The 12615-nt window shown below is 52.2% G+C and overlaps 1 protein-coding gene across 6 annotated transcripts in view; it reads left to right on the top strand.

The window, feature by feature from the left end:
- CRACR2A (calcium release activated channel regulator 2A) overlaps positions 1-12322 on the top strand; it is an 81449-nt gene extending 69127 nt beyond the window's left edge. For 2 of the 6 annotated variants that reach the window (XM_055085425.1, XM_028490917.2), the window contains 2 exons: positions 676-752; positions 2138-5947. In XM_055085425.1, coding sequence (XP_054941400.1) covers positions 676-752; positions 2138-2222 — 162 coding nt within the window. In that variant the 3' untranslated portion in view covers positions 2223-5947. Of the gene's footprint in view, positions 1-675; positions 753-2137; positions 5948-6004; positions 6953-10538 lie in introns of those variants that run through there. The other 4 variants (XR_008617655.1, XR_008617654.1, XM_055085424.1 and 1 more) reach the window with 4 other exon arrangements.
- Positions 12323-12615: the final 293 nt, after the last annotated feature.

Raw genomic sequence — 12615 nt, 5'->3', positions numbered from 1 at the left:
TTAGCATTGTCATTAAGGAAGCAGGAAACCTATCAATGGGAGTGATAAGTGGAATAAGATGGGCCTTGGCCCTGACACCCCTACCTCCACTCTCACAGTGCAGCTTCTGCCTAGCAAAGCGATGGACAATTGTCCTGTGGCGCCAGCGCGGACGGCGTGGGCAGCCGGCGTATTAATTAACTGGTGTGTGAATTAACTGTGCCCGTGTCCTGGGGAAAGCAGGCTGCTGGGAGCCCCGCTGTGACCTGAACAGGCCCACCCGCCATTCGTACCCTCCCGAGCCTCAGTTTCCCTGCCTGTAAAGTGGGACGGAAGTTGCCCACCCTGGCCTCTGTGTCTCGGCCTGCATCACAGGCTGGTGTGAAAAGAAAGGAGCCCGTACATCCCAGACAGCAATTCCAGGAAGTGTAAAACACGAGGGCAGCAGCGTAGGTCCTATTGTTTTATAGTTGTTACGGCTCCCCTGAGAGATAGTTCCAGAGCCTGCATCAGTCAGGGACCACGAGGGACAGAAGTCAACCTGGTACAGAGTGGGGAGGGGACGACACAAGGAAGGGAGGGTGTGGTAAGTGCGGAGGGGCATTCTCCCCCACCCCCCATGGCTCCCTCCAGCCGCCCGCCCCCCCCACCCCACCGCCCATATTCTCCTTCATGCCCTCTGTCCTCTGATTCCAGGAGCACAACCTGATCTTCTACGAATGCAGTGCCCATTCCGGTCACAACACCCAAGAGTCCGTGATCCATCTGGCCAGGTAAAGAGACACCACTCAGCCGGTCTCTCTGTCCATCTGAGCCGTCTGGGTAGAGCGGCTGGAGGCCTAGGCCTTCGTGTGGGACCCCAGGGGTGAGGGACAGCCCTCCCAAACACAGTGACAAAAAGAAAGCCTCCTTGCCCGTCACCCCGCCCGCCCCCCAACTGCAGTCTTCTTCTGAGCCTTAAAGGCTGCCTTTTTCCCAGGAATCCTCTTTTTAAATGCAAATGCTCCTGGGAAAGGTCAGATCAGAGGCCCCCTCAATGCTGGCTAATATTTTAGCAGGGATTAGTTGGCAGGCAGCTGGGTCATACCATGGGCTCCTGGGGGAGAGGGAGGGGGACCCAAGGAGAGGGGCTGCGATGGGGGACACAGAGGCACCCAAGAGGACAGCACTCAAAAGACCGGTCCCGTAAGAGCCTCTGCCTACACTGAGAGTAAGGAAACAGAACCACACAAGCCCCATTTCAATCCTTGGGCAGTTCACTCCTTCATCATCTAGGCGTCCATCCACCCCTCCATCCGTCTGTCCATTCACCCCTCCCTCCATCCATCTATCTATCCATCCAGCCGGCAGATACGGACTAGTGCTCATTTTGCACTCAACCTTCACCTTGGTGCATCTAAAATATATTTTTATTTGAGTAACTAAGAGCCCAGGACAACTTCTTCGATGCACTGGAGAGGTGCTGGAGTGATGGAAGACCTAGGGAGTTATGCGGAAAATTCTAGGGTTTTCTCTGCCGCTGATTCCCGGGGCAAGTCACCCTGCCTTTCTGAGCTTTGCCCCCAGCATAGGAACGTCCATCGTATTTTCCCTGCCCGCTCAAGGGTTGTTGTGAAAATCAGAAGACATGCTTCAGGTGAAAGCTGTTGGAAAGTATAAAGCAGGGATAAGATACTTAATGCTATTTTTAATCCTTCACCTCTTATAGTTAATCTGGAGCCGTGCTCATGCGGGAAGCCCCACCATAAAGTTAATAACCAATAAATATAATTTTTGAGCCTCTGCTGGGTGCTGGGTACTGTGATAGGCTGCAGAGACAAAAGATACAGTCTCTGCCGTCAGCACCTCACCCTCTGCTGAGGGAGCCAGCACAGAAGCCGTGCATTACACCCAGTGATGGGGCTATAACGGAGGAAGGATCCAAGTGCTATCAGAGCATCAGGAGAGACTTCCTGGAGGAGGTGTTATGAAGGACGCACACTGACTACACCCTGGCTTTACAAATTATAGTCGTGCACCTGTGCTCGCGGGGGGAGACTTGGAGGACTCTCTCCGATGCTCTGGGGAGGCTGGGTCCCTCCTCATGACCCAGATGGCCTGTGACCTGAGGTGCCTAGCAGCTCCTCTGCTGCTGACACTCTACCTTCCCCTCTCCCAGGATCCTCAAGGAGCAAGAAGACACAGTGAGGGAGGACACCATTCAGATTGACCGCCCCACCAAGAAGAAAGCCTGCTGCGGCTGATACAGGCCCCCTAGGACTCCCACCCGGGCCTGAGGCCACAGGGCCTACCCTGCCTCCTGCACAGATGCCCTCACCAAGGCCCACCCAGACCTTTATCCTTGTCAGTGACGTCCCCCACCCCAAAGGAAGGAAAACACATCCCGTCAGGAAGGCTGCTCTTGGAGCATCTTGGGGTCTTTCTCCCCTTTCTCTGTCTAGACCCGGTTGCCTAGTCCTTTCTTTTTTCTCCCCCTAGCTTGGTTTCCTGGGGAAACAACAGATGGGCTTTTCCAGAAAAGCCACCCCGTGCCTTTCCCACCTCCCTTCTCGCCCCCTGCCCTTAGGAGCCTTGGCACTGAGGTTGCCATGGCAACTGAGCAAGGCAGGCTTGCTGCTTCCTGTAGGCCAAAGACACAGCGCTGGGTGGGGCAGCTGGTCTGGCCTTGGAGCCTGTCCTCTGGATGACAGTGGGGTCCCCTTGGCCTGTGCTTCGTGGACGTCGAGGTGGCCGCGGGTGTTGAGAAGAGCACGCTGGGGCACCTGCAGCCTGTCCCCCCCCTCCCCCCAGTGGTCCTGCTCCTCCCCAAGCTTCTGGGCCCCTCCTCTCTCAGCAGCCACCATGCCTCCAGTATTTGTCCCCTTGGGCTCTCCGGAGCCATGCCTTCCAAAAACCACAGCCTTTGCTCCCCGCCGCCCACCCAGACCCCCGACGCCAAGGTGGAGTGTGGGCGATAAATGTACGCCTGGGGTCAGGGAGTGGGCTTACTAACTGCTTAACTTTGACTAGGAGATGAAAAGAAAACCAGGGCAACAAAACCATCTGTTGCTAAACAGAGAGGCCATGTCTGAGGGTATAAATAAGTATATTTAGCTATGTAAAAGCCATTTTCTAAATGTTTCTCAAAATAGCTCTTCAGAATTTGTACATGAGGATTAACAGGGTAGATTGACAGGCAGGCAGGGAGGCCCAACACCAGGTCCGTAGTGACTGATTTCACTCTATGTTACTTTTTTCTAGAAGGCTCTATGTTTTTTTTGAAGTGTGGCTGTGACGTTGACATTTTGCTGGGGTTTGAGCGTGAACAGAGGGTAGCTGTCGGCCTCGGCACCCCTGTGAGGGCCCCGGCACGGGGCACTCGGATGGAGGGGACTGATCTGGACCCGTGTGTGGGCCCGTCCGCCAGGTGGTGAGGTCCCAACCCCTGGCAGCGCTCCAGCGTCACTGGCTGGTGTCCAGGGGGTTGGCGAGGGTACTCTTGCCCTGGCTGGGAGTTTGGATGCAATGATCGTAAATATCACTGCCTATGACCATTCTAGGGCTAGACCCAGGCCCCCCGTAGGAAACTGGGTGAAGTCCATGTACGGAGGGGCAGCAGGAAGGCAGGGAGCAGAGAGTATCCACAGGCCTCCAAGAAGATGATTCAAGACACCTGCACACAGCCAGCCCGACCGCGGGGCGGGAGGGAGAGCCGCCGGCCAGAGCTCCCGAGGGGATTCCCGTGGCCTCTTTCCCAAACCAGCCTCGGGCTCAGAGGCCATGGGCCACAAGCAGGCGCCAGCCGCCGTGTGCAGACTTTCTCTCTCGTCCAGCCTTTGTAGGCCCCTGGGAGCCCACAGGGGCGGGGGACAAAAGCCAGCACTGGGCACCAGGAGGTGCCCAGGATCTCGGGCACGCCTGCTCCCTCCCGGGCCCCCGTCGCATCAGTAAAATAAGGGGTGGGCTGTTTGATGCTTCAGGTTCTTCCTGCTCAGCGGGCTTGTGTTCACTGTCTGACTTATGCTGGCCCCCAGTCCAGGTGTGAAGGGACCCCCAGGAAGCTCCTTTCCCTAAGAGAGGGCACTGCTGACGGTCTCACTAGTGGGATGGGTCACCCAGAAGTGGCCCTCCAATGTCTGTGTGTGTGCATGTGGAGGGCAGGTAGAAGAGAGGGGACAGCATGGAGAAAGTGAACAAGCTCCCCCGCTTCTGACAAGAAACGGAGATGTCGACGGGACTCATGGGGCCGGCAGGCTGTAGCTGGGGCTCCCCAAGCCCGCAGGTGCCTTTATCCCCAGACCCTAGTCCCCGGCTTGGGTTTCGAGCAGGGTGGGATGACCCTAGTGCCTGGCCTTCCAGCATGTTGGGTAAATCCCACGAACCCTCAAAGATCCAGGCAGGAAGAGGGGCAGGAAGGGTCGTTAGGCCTCTGCTGCTTCCTTCTCCGACCCCACCTGAAAAAAAAATGGCAGAGGGGGACCTCAGAGAGACTCTCAGAAGCTCTGTGTCCCCGGGTCTCAGCTGCCCCTTCCCTCCCTATTCCTTTGAAGCAAAGCCCAGTGGCCGCCAGCCCGGCCCAGAGCCTAGCACAGTGTGTCAGAAAAGCCTCGTAGCTCCACCCCCTTGCTGCCGGAATGACCCTGAGCAAGTCACTTAAGCGGGTTTCCTGTCTGTCTGTAGACGGGAGGTTTCCACGTCTACCTCACAGGGATGTTTAGGCATCACGGGAGGCGGTGCACGTGAAGTGCCCAGAACACACAGGTGCTGACAAGCAGGGGCTACGATCATGGTCAAGGTCGAGTTTCTGCCCAGACCCCTTGCCTTGCCTCAGTTTCAGATTCAGCAGCAGCTAACACGAAGCGTCCTCCCGTAACTGGGAACTGCACGGACACCACCTCGTTTGTGTGCCTGCTTGTCCAGCCCATCCCCCCGGCTTCTGAGCTTGTGTCCGGCGTGGCCTCTTGGCCCTGCCCGTCTCTGTCCTGCGGGTTTCCTGGCTTTCCAGGCGGGCCCGCGTCCCACCGCTCTCCCTCCCTGCCGTGGTCCTCCCGGACTCAGCCCGTTCCCCGTGCTTACCCGGGATGCCCTGTGCTCGTCGGCATCCCTGGCCCCATGCCTGCTCCCCGATTCCGACTCCTTGGGCTTCCCCCGGGTCTGCTGCTGCCTTCACCCCGAGCGGCCACCACAGGTTCCATCACCAAACCAACAGCCCTGTCGCTCTGCTCCTTGTCCCGCACTTACTTCCCCTCACAGCCCCTCTGGGGTCTTTTCTGTTCCTCTGTGATACCCTGACTTTCTCCCACCTCTCCCCGCCCTGTACTCTTTCCCCAGTGTTCATACCTCCGCCCAACCTTGGAGTCCCCTCCCCGCTTCTCTCCCCCAGGCCCACAGGCGGCATCTGCGTCCTCCATCATAAAGGGCTCAACCCTTTGTCTCTGTCATGAGTGGTCACTGCTCCAAAGGGTCTTAAACCAATTTCAGCGAAGGTGTTAAGGCCGGCGTTCAGGCCGTATTTATACTTTAACAAAGAACTCTAAAGGAGACAAAACTTCAACTCAAAGGAATAAATCCTTAGTGCTAGACTAGTAAGCACCATAATGAGTCATGGGGGTCAAATATTTAGGACAGAGCTGCTTCTCCTGTACTCCTTTTAAAGACCTCGGTTTGCCTCATGTACTTTGAGGCTCTATTTCTAAGTTCTTATATATTTAAAAAAAATTTTTATTGGAGTATAGTCGATTTAAAATGTTGTGTTAGTTTCTGTTTTACAGCAAAGTGAATCAGTTATACATATACATAGATCCACTCTTTTTTAGGTTATTTTCCCATATAGGTCTTTACAGAGTATTGAGTGAGTTCCCTGTGCTCTACAGTAGGTCCTTAGTAGTTATCTATTTTATATATAGTAGTGTGTATATGTTAATCCCAAACTCCTAATTTATCGCTTCCCCCCATGTTTCCCCTTTGGTAACCCTAAGTTTGATTTCGAGATCTGTGAGTCTGCTTCTGTTTTGTAAATGAGTTCATTTCAGCAACTCTACAGTAGGTCCTTAGTAGTTATCTATTTTATATATAGTAGTGCGTATATGTCAATCCCAGTCTCCTGATTTATCCCTCCCTTGGTAACCATAAGTTTGTTTTCTACATCTGTGACTCCTTGGTAACCATAAGTTTGTGTTCTACATCTGTGACCTCTATTTCTGTTTTGTAAGTAAGTTCATTTGTACTCTTTTTTTCGGAATCCACATATAAGCGATATTATATGATATTTGTCTTTCTCTGTCTGACTTACTTCACTCACTTGTATGTTTATAATTGTTATCTCTTCTTGATGAATTGACCCTTTATCATCATAAAGTGTGCTTCTTTGTCTTTAGTCACAATTTTTGTCTTAAAGTCTATTTTGTCTGATGTTAGTACAGCCACTCCAGCCCTTTTGGTTGATACACCTTCCGCATGATATATCTTCTCTCCCCTTTTACCTTCGACCTATTTGTGCCTTTGAATCTAAAGTGGTTCTCTTGTAGGCAGCATGTAGCTGGATCATGTTTTTAAATCTTTTCTTCCAGTCTCTGCTTTTTAATTGGAAAGTTTAATCTGTTTATAGTTAATGTGATGGGTAAAGTATTTGTTAGCCATTTTGCTCTTTCTTTTCTGTATTTCATATGTCCTTTTTGTTCCTCTCTTCCTCCACTACTGCCTTCTTTTGTTGTTTGCATTAGTTATTTTCTACTGTACAACTGTAATTCCCTTGTAATTTTATTTACTATGTATAATTTATTTGTTTTCTTGGTGGTTGCCCTTGGGGTCACCATTAATATCTCAATTTACAACAGTTTGGATTAATAATGACTTAATTCCAATAGTACAAAAAATTTGTTCCTGTACAGTTTCCACTCCCCCCTCCCTGTTATTATTATAAATTACATCTTTATACATTTTATGCCCATCAGCATAGATTTGTATTTATTGTTTTTTGCAGTTGTCTTTTAAGTCTGTAGAAAGGAGTTACAAACAAAAAATACATTTATATCGTCTTAATTTATTTATGTAATTTTACCAGTGCTCTTTATTTTTTTCATACTGATTGAAGTTGCTATTTAGTGTCCTTTTATTTCAGTAGTATTTCTTGTAGGGCAGGTCTGCTAGAGACAGACTCTCTCAATTTTGTTTATCTGGAAATGTCTTAATTTATCCTTTAGTTTTGAAAGATAGTTTTACCAGATATAGAACTTTTGACTGACAGGGCTTCTTCCCCCCCCCCCCCCCCCCCCCCCCCCCCCCCCCCCCCCCCCCCCCCACTGTTTCTGGCCTCCGTGGTTTCTAATGAGAAATCATCCGTTCATCTTATTGAGGCTCCTTCGTGTGCGATGAGCTGCTTCTTTCTTGGTGCTTTCAGAGTTCTTTGTCTTTGTCGTTCAACGGTTTGATTTTTACGTGTCTAACAATAGATCCCTTTGAGTTTATCCTACTTGCAGTTCACTGAGCTTCTTGGGTGTATAAATTAATGGCTTTCATCCAATTTGGGGGGTTTTGGTTATTATTTCTTTAAATATTATTTTTGTTTCTCTCTCCCCTTCCCTTCCTTATAGAACCTGATTGTGCATGTGTTGGCGTGCTTGATGGTGTCCCACAGGTTTCTGAGGCTCTGTTCATTTTTCTTTCTTTCTTTCTTTTTTATCTGTGCTCCTCAGACTGGATAATCTCAATTGCCTTATCTTCAAGCTCTCTAATTCTTTCTTCTGCCTGCTCAGATATGCTGTTGGGACCCTCTAGTGAATTTTTCATTGTACTTCTAGTGAATTTTATTATTGTACTTATCAACTCCACGATTTCTGTTTGATTCTTTTTGATAATTTCTGTCTCTTTATTGAGATTCTCTATTTGGTGAGACATTTTTCTCACACTTTCCTTTAGTTATTTAGACATGGTTTCCTTTAGGTCTTTGAACATATTTTAAATAGCTAGATTTAAAGTTTCAAAGACCTCACACTGGTAGCCATCTGCCCTGTGCACAAATCAAGCTCTGCTTGCCACCCCTGCTTTCTTTCTCCCACTTCACACAATGTAGCCAGGACTCTGGCCTCATTCCTTAGCCCCATCCCAAACCTCCTCCCCAAAGTCTTTCTTCTCTTCTAGATTGGAGGAGGGACCTTAAAATCAGAAGTTGTTTAGATCTGAGAAACCCTCCCCTCCACCTTGAGCTTTTGGCTGCCCTGCTGGAGATGAGCTGCTCAAGGAGGTGTCCAGTTCCCTGGGGAAGCGAAGGGAGGCCAGAAATCCTCAGGCAGTGTTCCCCCTCCTGCCGGGAATCCAGACATTCCACGAAGCTTCACTCACAAGGGATAGGTGTGGGAAGACTGCAAATCAGAAGCTTACTTAAAAAGCAGTTTAATTACTTCAAAATAATGAAATCACAGTGTATAAGCATACAAAAACCCAGACTTAGCTGTCCTGTTGCTGACTGGCCCTAGGTTTCCTGCTATTTCTCCTCCTGTCATTCTGGGGAGCAGAAAGTGGCTCTACAAATTCCAACCAATTCAGTCAAAATCCGTAGTCATTAGTTATTCCCTCCCTCCGTATCCTGGGGTGTGTGTTGGTGGGGTGAGGACGGGGATGGTTGGCAGGATACAGGGCTTTCTAACCCTCCCCTCTTCCTAACTGTTAACGCTTCTATTAATAGACACATGCTAATCAGCAGCAGTAACAAAGAACATCATAACTCTACCCTTCACACACATAGGGCACATGATCAAAGTGCCCTGTTTAGGAAGGACCCTGCTAGAAATGATGGGGGTTGGAAAGCCGCATGGTGCTTGGCAGAGGACCTGAGATCCATGTGGAAACTGAGGCTGGGCCATTTATCATCCTTGGGCAGGACTGGGTCAGGTCCAGGGACTGATCCCCTCCAAGGGCTGGGGCTTTATCAGGGCCTGGGCTCTGATCCAGAAGTGGTACTTGCCGGCCCTTGTCACAGCACCGGGAGATTCCACTCCCCCAGAATAAGGGCTCCTAGGTCCGGTGAGGCCTGTGCTATCATAATGATTACGACTGCACCCATCTGACCTACAAAAATAAGTACTACACATAAAAACACTGCACTACCAAGCAAAAATGCCCAAAGAACATGGAGAGAGAGGACGGAATCTTTTTTGACTCAAAAAGAAGAATTAAAACATGGGGTGCTCGAGGGGCATAAGACTGTGAGTTTGGGTCAGGTGACTATGGAAGCGGGGTTCAATGAGCAGGTGTAGAACTAGGTCACGGGCAGAGGGTTGGGGTGATCCAACATCCAGTCCGTGGGTCGCCGGGCCGTTCTGTGAAGTTTGGGTGTGGGGTTTATTTATACACAGTGTCCACGGACCGCTCCCCTGAGGGCACGAACATTCACCTCTGTCACCTCGTTTTAGGCACGGTGTCTGGCCAGCAGTGTTTGCCCCAGGGTGCAGTTAAGAGCAGAGCGCCGCGTGTCGAGGGCACGGCCCACCACTTGGGGGTCACTCCGCGGACCCCTGCGCCCCTGTGGCCTAGGAGACCCATGGGGCTTGCCTGCTGGCTCCAACGAGGAGCCGCTTCCGGCTTTAACACAAAGTGCTGAGGACGGTTCCAGCTGCTGCGGTTTGATCGCCTTTCAGACAGCGTGAGGCCCATCAAAGCCTCTGTCCCATCACCCTGCAGCCGCCCCGGCTCCCGCTGGCAGCGCGACAGCTCAGTCTGACTTGGGCTCCGTGCCTCTGAGCATTAAAAGATACTTCCCTGCCCGGCCCTCTTCTTTCCTGGTGTGGGACCAGCCACCTTCACCCAGGCGGTGCCTCTCCCAAAGGCTTTCTCTAGCCCCTCGAGACCTGCAACAGAGTGAGAACCTACCTACAAGTTTGTGGCACGGGGCAGAACCTGGACCTGCTTGATGCTCTGAGCCCCAGCTTCCCAGGCTGTAAAGGAGTTCTCTCTGCCCGACTAGCCTCCCCAGGCGTGTGTAGGTCAAATGAGAACCCCGGCCACAGGGCTTAGCCAACTGAAAAGCTCTAGGCAAACTAGTTATCACATCTGTCTCCCGTGAAGAGACCAGAGCAAAACACAATGGGCAAGAGAGAAAATCCCTCAAGTCTTGGTACTGGGAGAAGCCGGGGTCTCACGCAAGAGCATTTCCCATTTCCCTAGGCTAATAAAACAAGGGAAACCTGCGTTCCTCCAAGCTAGACACTTGGTCTAAGAACTCTCTGTATCTTCCCCCTCTGCGCTGAAGGTGGACAGGGGGCCCGGCATCCAGGTTCCAGGCTCCCCCGGCAGCGTTCAGGTCTCGTTCACTTTTGTATTTACTAGGGCCTGGCACGTAACAGACGCCGGAAGGGTGGATGGGCAGATTTAAGACTTTAGCTACCGCACTCCTAATCGAACCATCTTTACCCTCATGGTTTATGAAACACTTGCACTTTGTGATGAGGCACAAGTTCTGGCCTTGGAGGGCAGTGAGGGATGGCTGCACACACTGTTGTGAATGTACTTAATGCCTCTGAATTGTACATTTTAAAATGGTTAAAATTGTAAATGTATGCCATGTCTATCTTCCCACAATACAGTTTTTGAACAGCCTCTTTCACAAACGTTTATGTTCCATGAACGAGTGAAGGATGGATCCTCTTCAGTGCCACCACTGAGGCTCTAAAGCAGCCGATGTTTGTCTTGGGCTGTGTCAGGAGATGAGGGAGAGGAAAGGAAGACCAGCTTGCTGACAGCCCTTGAGCTTCCAGGGCACCGAGGGGAGGAAACACCTGGAAACCCACAAACTATACGTTGACGCATCATAAAAACACCGTGACAACGACCCCAGGCTCCCCTCCCTGCAGGGCCCCGAGTGAACTCCCCCGGTCCACTCTGCAGGCCTTCTGCCCCTGCCCAGCTGTGCACACCCGTCTCTTGAGGAGTTTGGCGCCTCCCCCTGGAGACCAGCGCCTGGGGATAAGGAGCCTCCATACACCGAAGGCCAACGGCAAGCATAGCCTGGCCCCAGAGTAGGGGCCAGAGCGGGTTGAACGACAACAAAATTGAATGACAGAGTCTTTTGTCGTTCCTGGAATTTTGTTGCGTTGGAAAATAGGCATTCCTACGACAGGAAATGTGTTAATTTAGCACCCAGAAATATTTTGCTTTTGCAGAGATTTATGGGGTAAGTTTATGGGAAGGAGACTAGGCACTGGTACAGAAGCACTGGGCTGGGGGAGGGGGCTGAGTACCGTCTTCGGGGGTAAGGGGCTGACCTCGGCATCGTGCCAGGAGGACGAGGTTAGAACTGGTCAACGCAGAGGATGGGGCTTCTGCGTCATCCCAGGGACGCTTACCCAGGGACTGCTGTCCAGCAGAGGAGCAGGCTGCCTCGTGAGGTCCCGAGCTCTCAGACACTGGAGGCATTCAAGCAGATGCTGAGGTTCTGCCTAAAGGAATGCAGGCGAGAAACGAGATACCATGAGTTGCCAGGCCCTCACCTCCAGCCCACTGACCCCAAGAGTCTAGGATTCTTCTGAGCTGAGATCGAAGTGAGAGTATGCAGTATAAGTGTGTGACAGGGAGTCAGGGTGGGTTAAACCAGGAGGCTCCCCTGGACCAGGAGAATGTTGGGCCAGTTCACATCTCGAGTTCGGTTTCCCACTAGCCCTCCCCCCCGAGCCTGTGTCACCCTCCCCCAGTCAGCGGGGAAAGCACCTGCCTGAAAGCGCCACAGAGAGCCGTGCTCCTGCAGCTTCCCTGGCTCAGGGAGAGGCGCTGGATCCTCGCCAGCGTCCCGCCAGCTCCTCCACCGTGGCAAGCGAAATTACCAGCTTCAGACTGCAGATCTATTTAAATCAGCCTTTCACGTCTGATGGATTTAAAAATATGCTAGAAGTCAGCATCTTGAATACAAGAAACACAAACAAGCAGATGAGGCTGCGTTTTCCTTCCTCTGTGCCAGCCCCGCCCTCTTTCCTTCCTCCCCCTCTCCTGCGCCCTCCCAGAGCAGTTTTCATTCATGAGGCCCATTTCCCCCCTCCCCCACTCCCCTCCGCTCAATGGCGTGGAAGTCTGCGGGCTGAGCCGTGTCTGGGCGCCCCTGGGGTCTGGGTTCCCTCCTCAGCTCACAGGAGATAAGGGAGACCACCCCACGGGCATGCGGGGCGCCCTCACTCCCAGCTCAATCCCTGCCTGGCCAGGGGCTCGTCTGCATTGGCCGTTGTGTGCAAATGCAGTGCCAGGCTGACCGCAGAGCTGGGCTCACCAAGCCCGCTCCCGTCCCCGATGAGGAGTCTGCAGCCCACTTCCCTGGCGGTCGCGGCCAACCTTCCCCAATCTCCGCATTCTGTTTTCCAGGAAGGCTGCTCTCTCCAGAGCCCCCCTCACAGGCTGCTGTCACAGCAGGGGTCACAGTCGGTGCCCAGATATTCTGGAGCCGCGGCCCACGGTGGTTGATCTAACCCAATTTTCTCCTGCTGTAATTTAAGCCATATTCCCTCTAATCTCTGAGCGTCATCGCTTTGAGGCTTGATGAGCAGACCCCGCAGCGCGTCCTCCACGTACAGGTAGGCGGCCAGGACTGCAGGGATTACAGTGGTAGAATCTGGAGAGCCGCCTCCCCAGAAACGACCCACCTACCGCTCCGCCCCAGTTGCACAAGGAAGGTGAGGC

Source organism: Physeter macrocephalus, chromosome 6, assembly GCF_002837175.3.
Source record: "Physeter macrocephalus isolate SW-GA chromosome 6, ASM283717v5, whole genome shotgun sequence".
NCBI classification, from domain to species: domain Eukaryota; kingdom Metazoa; phylum Chordata; class Mammalia; order Artiodactyla; family Physeteridae; genus Physeter; species Physeter macrocephalus.
Note: the sequence above shows the minus strand (reverse complement) of the source record. Positions and strands in the feature narration are given on the sequence as shown.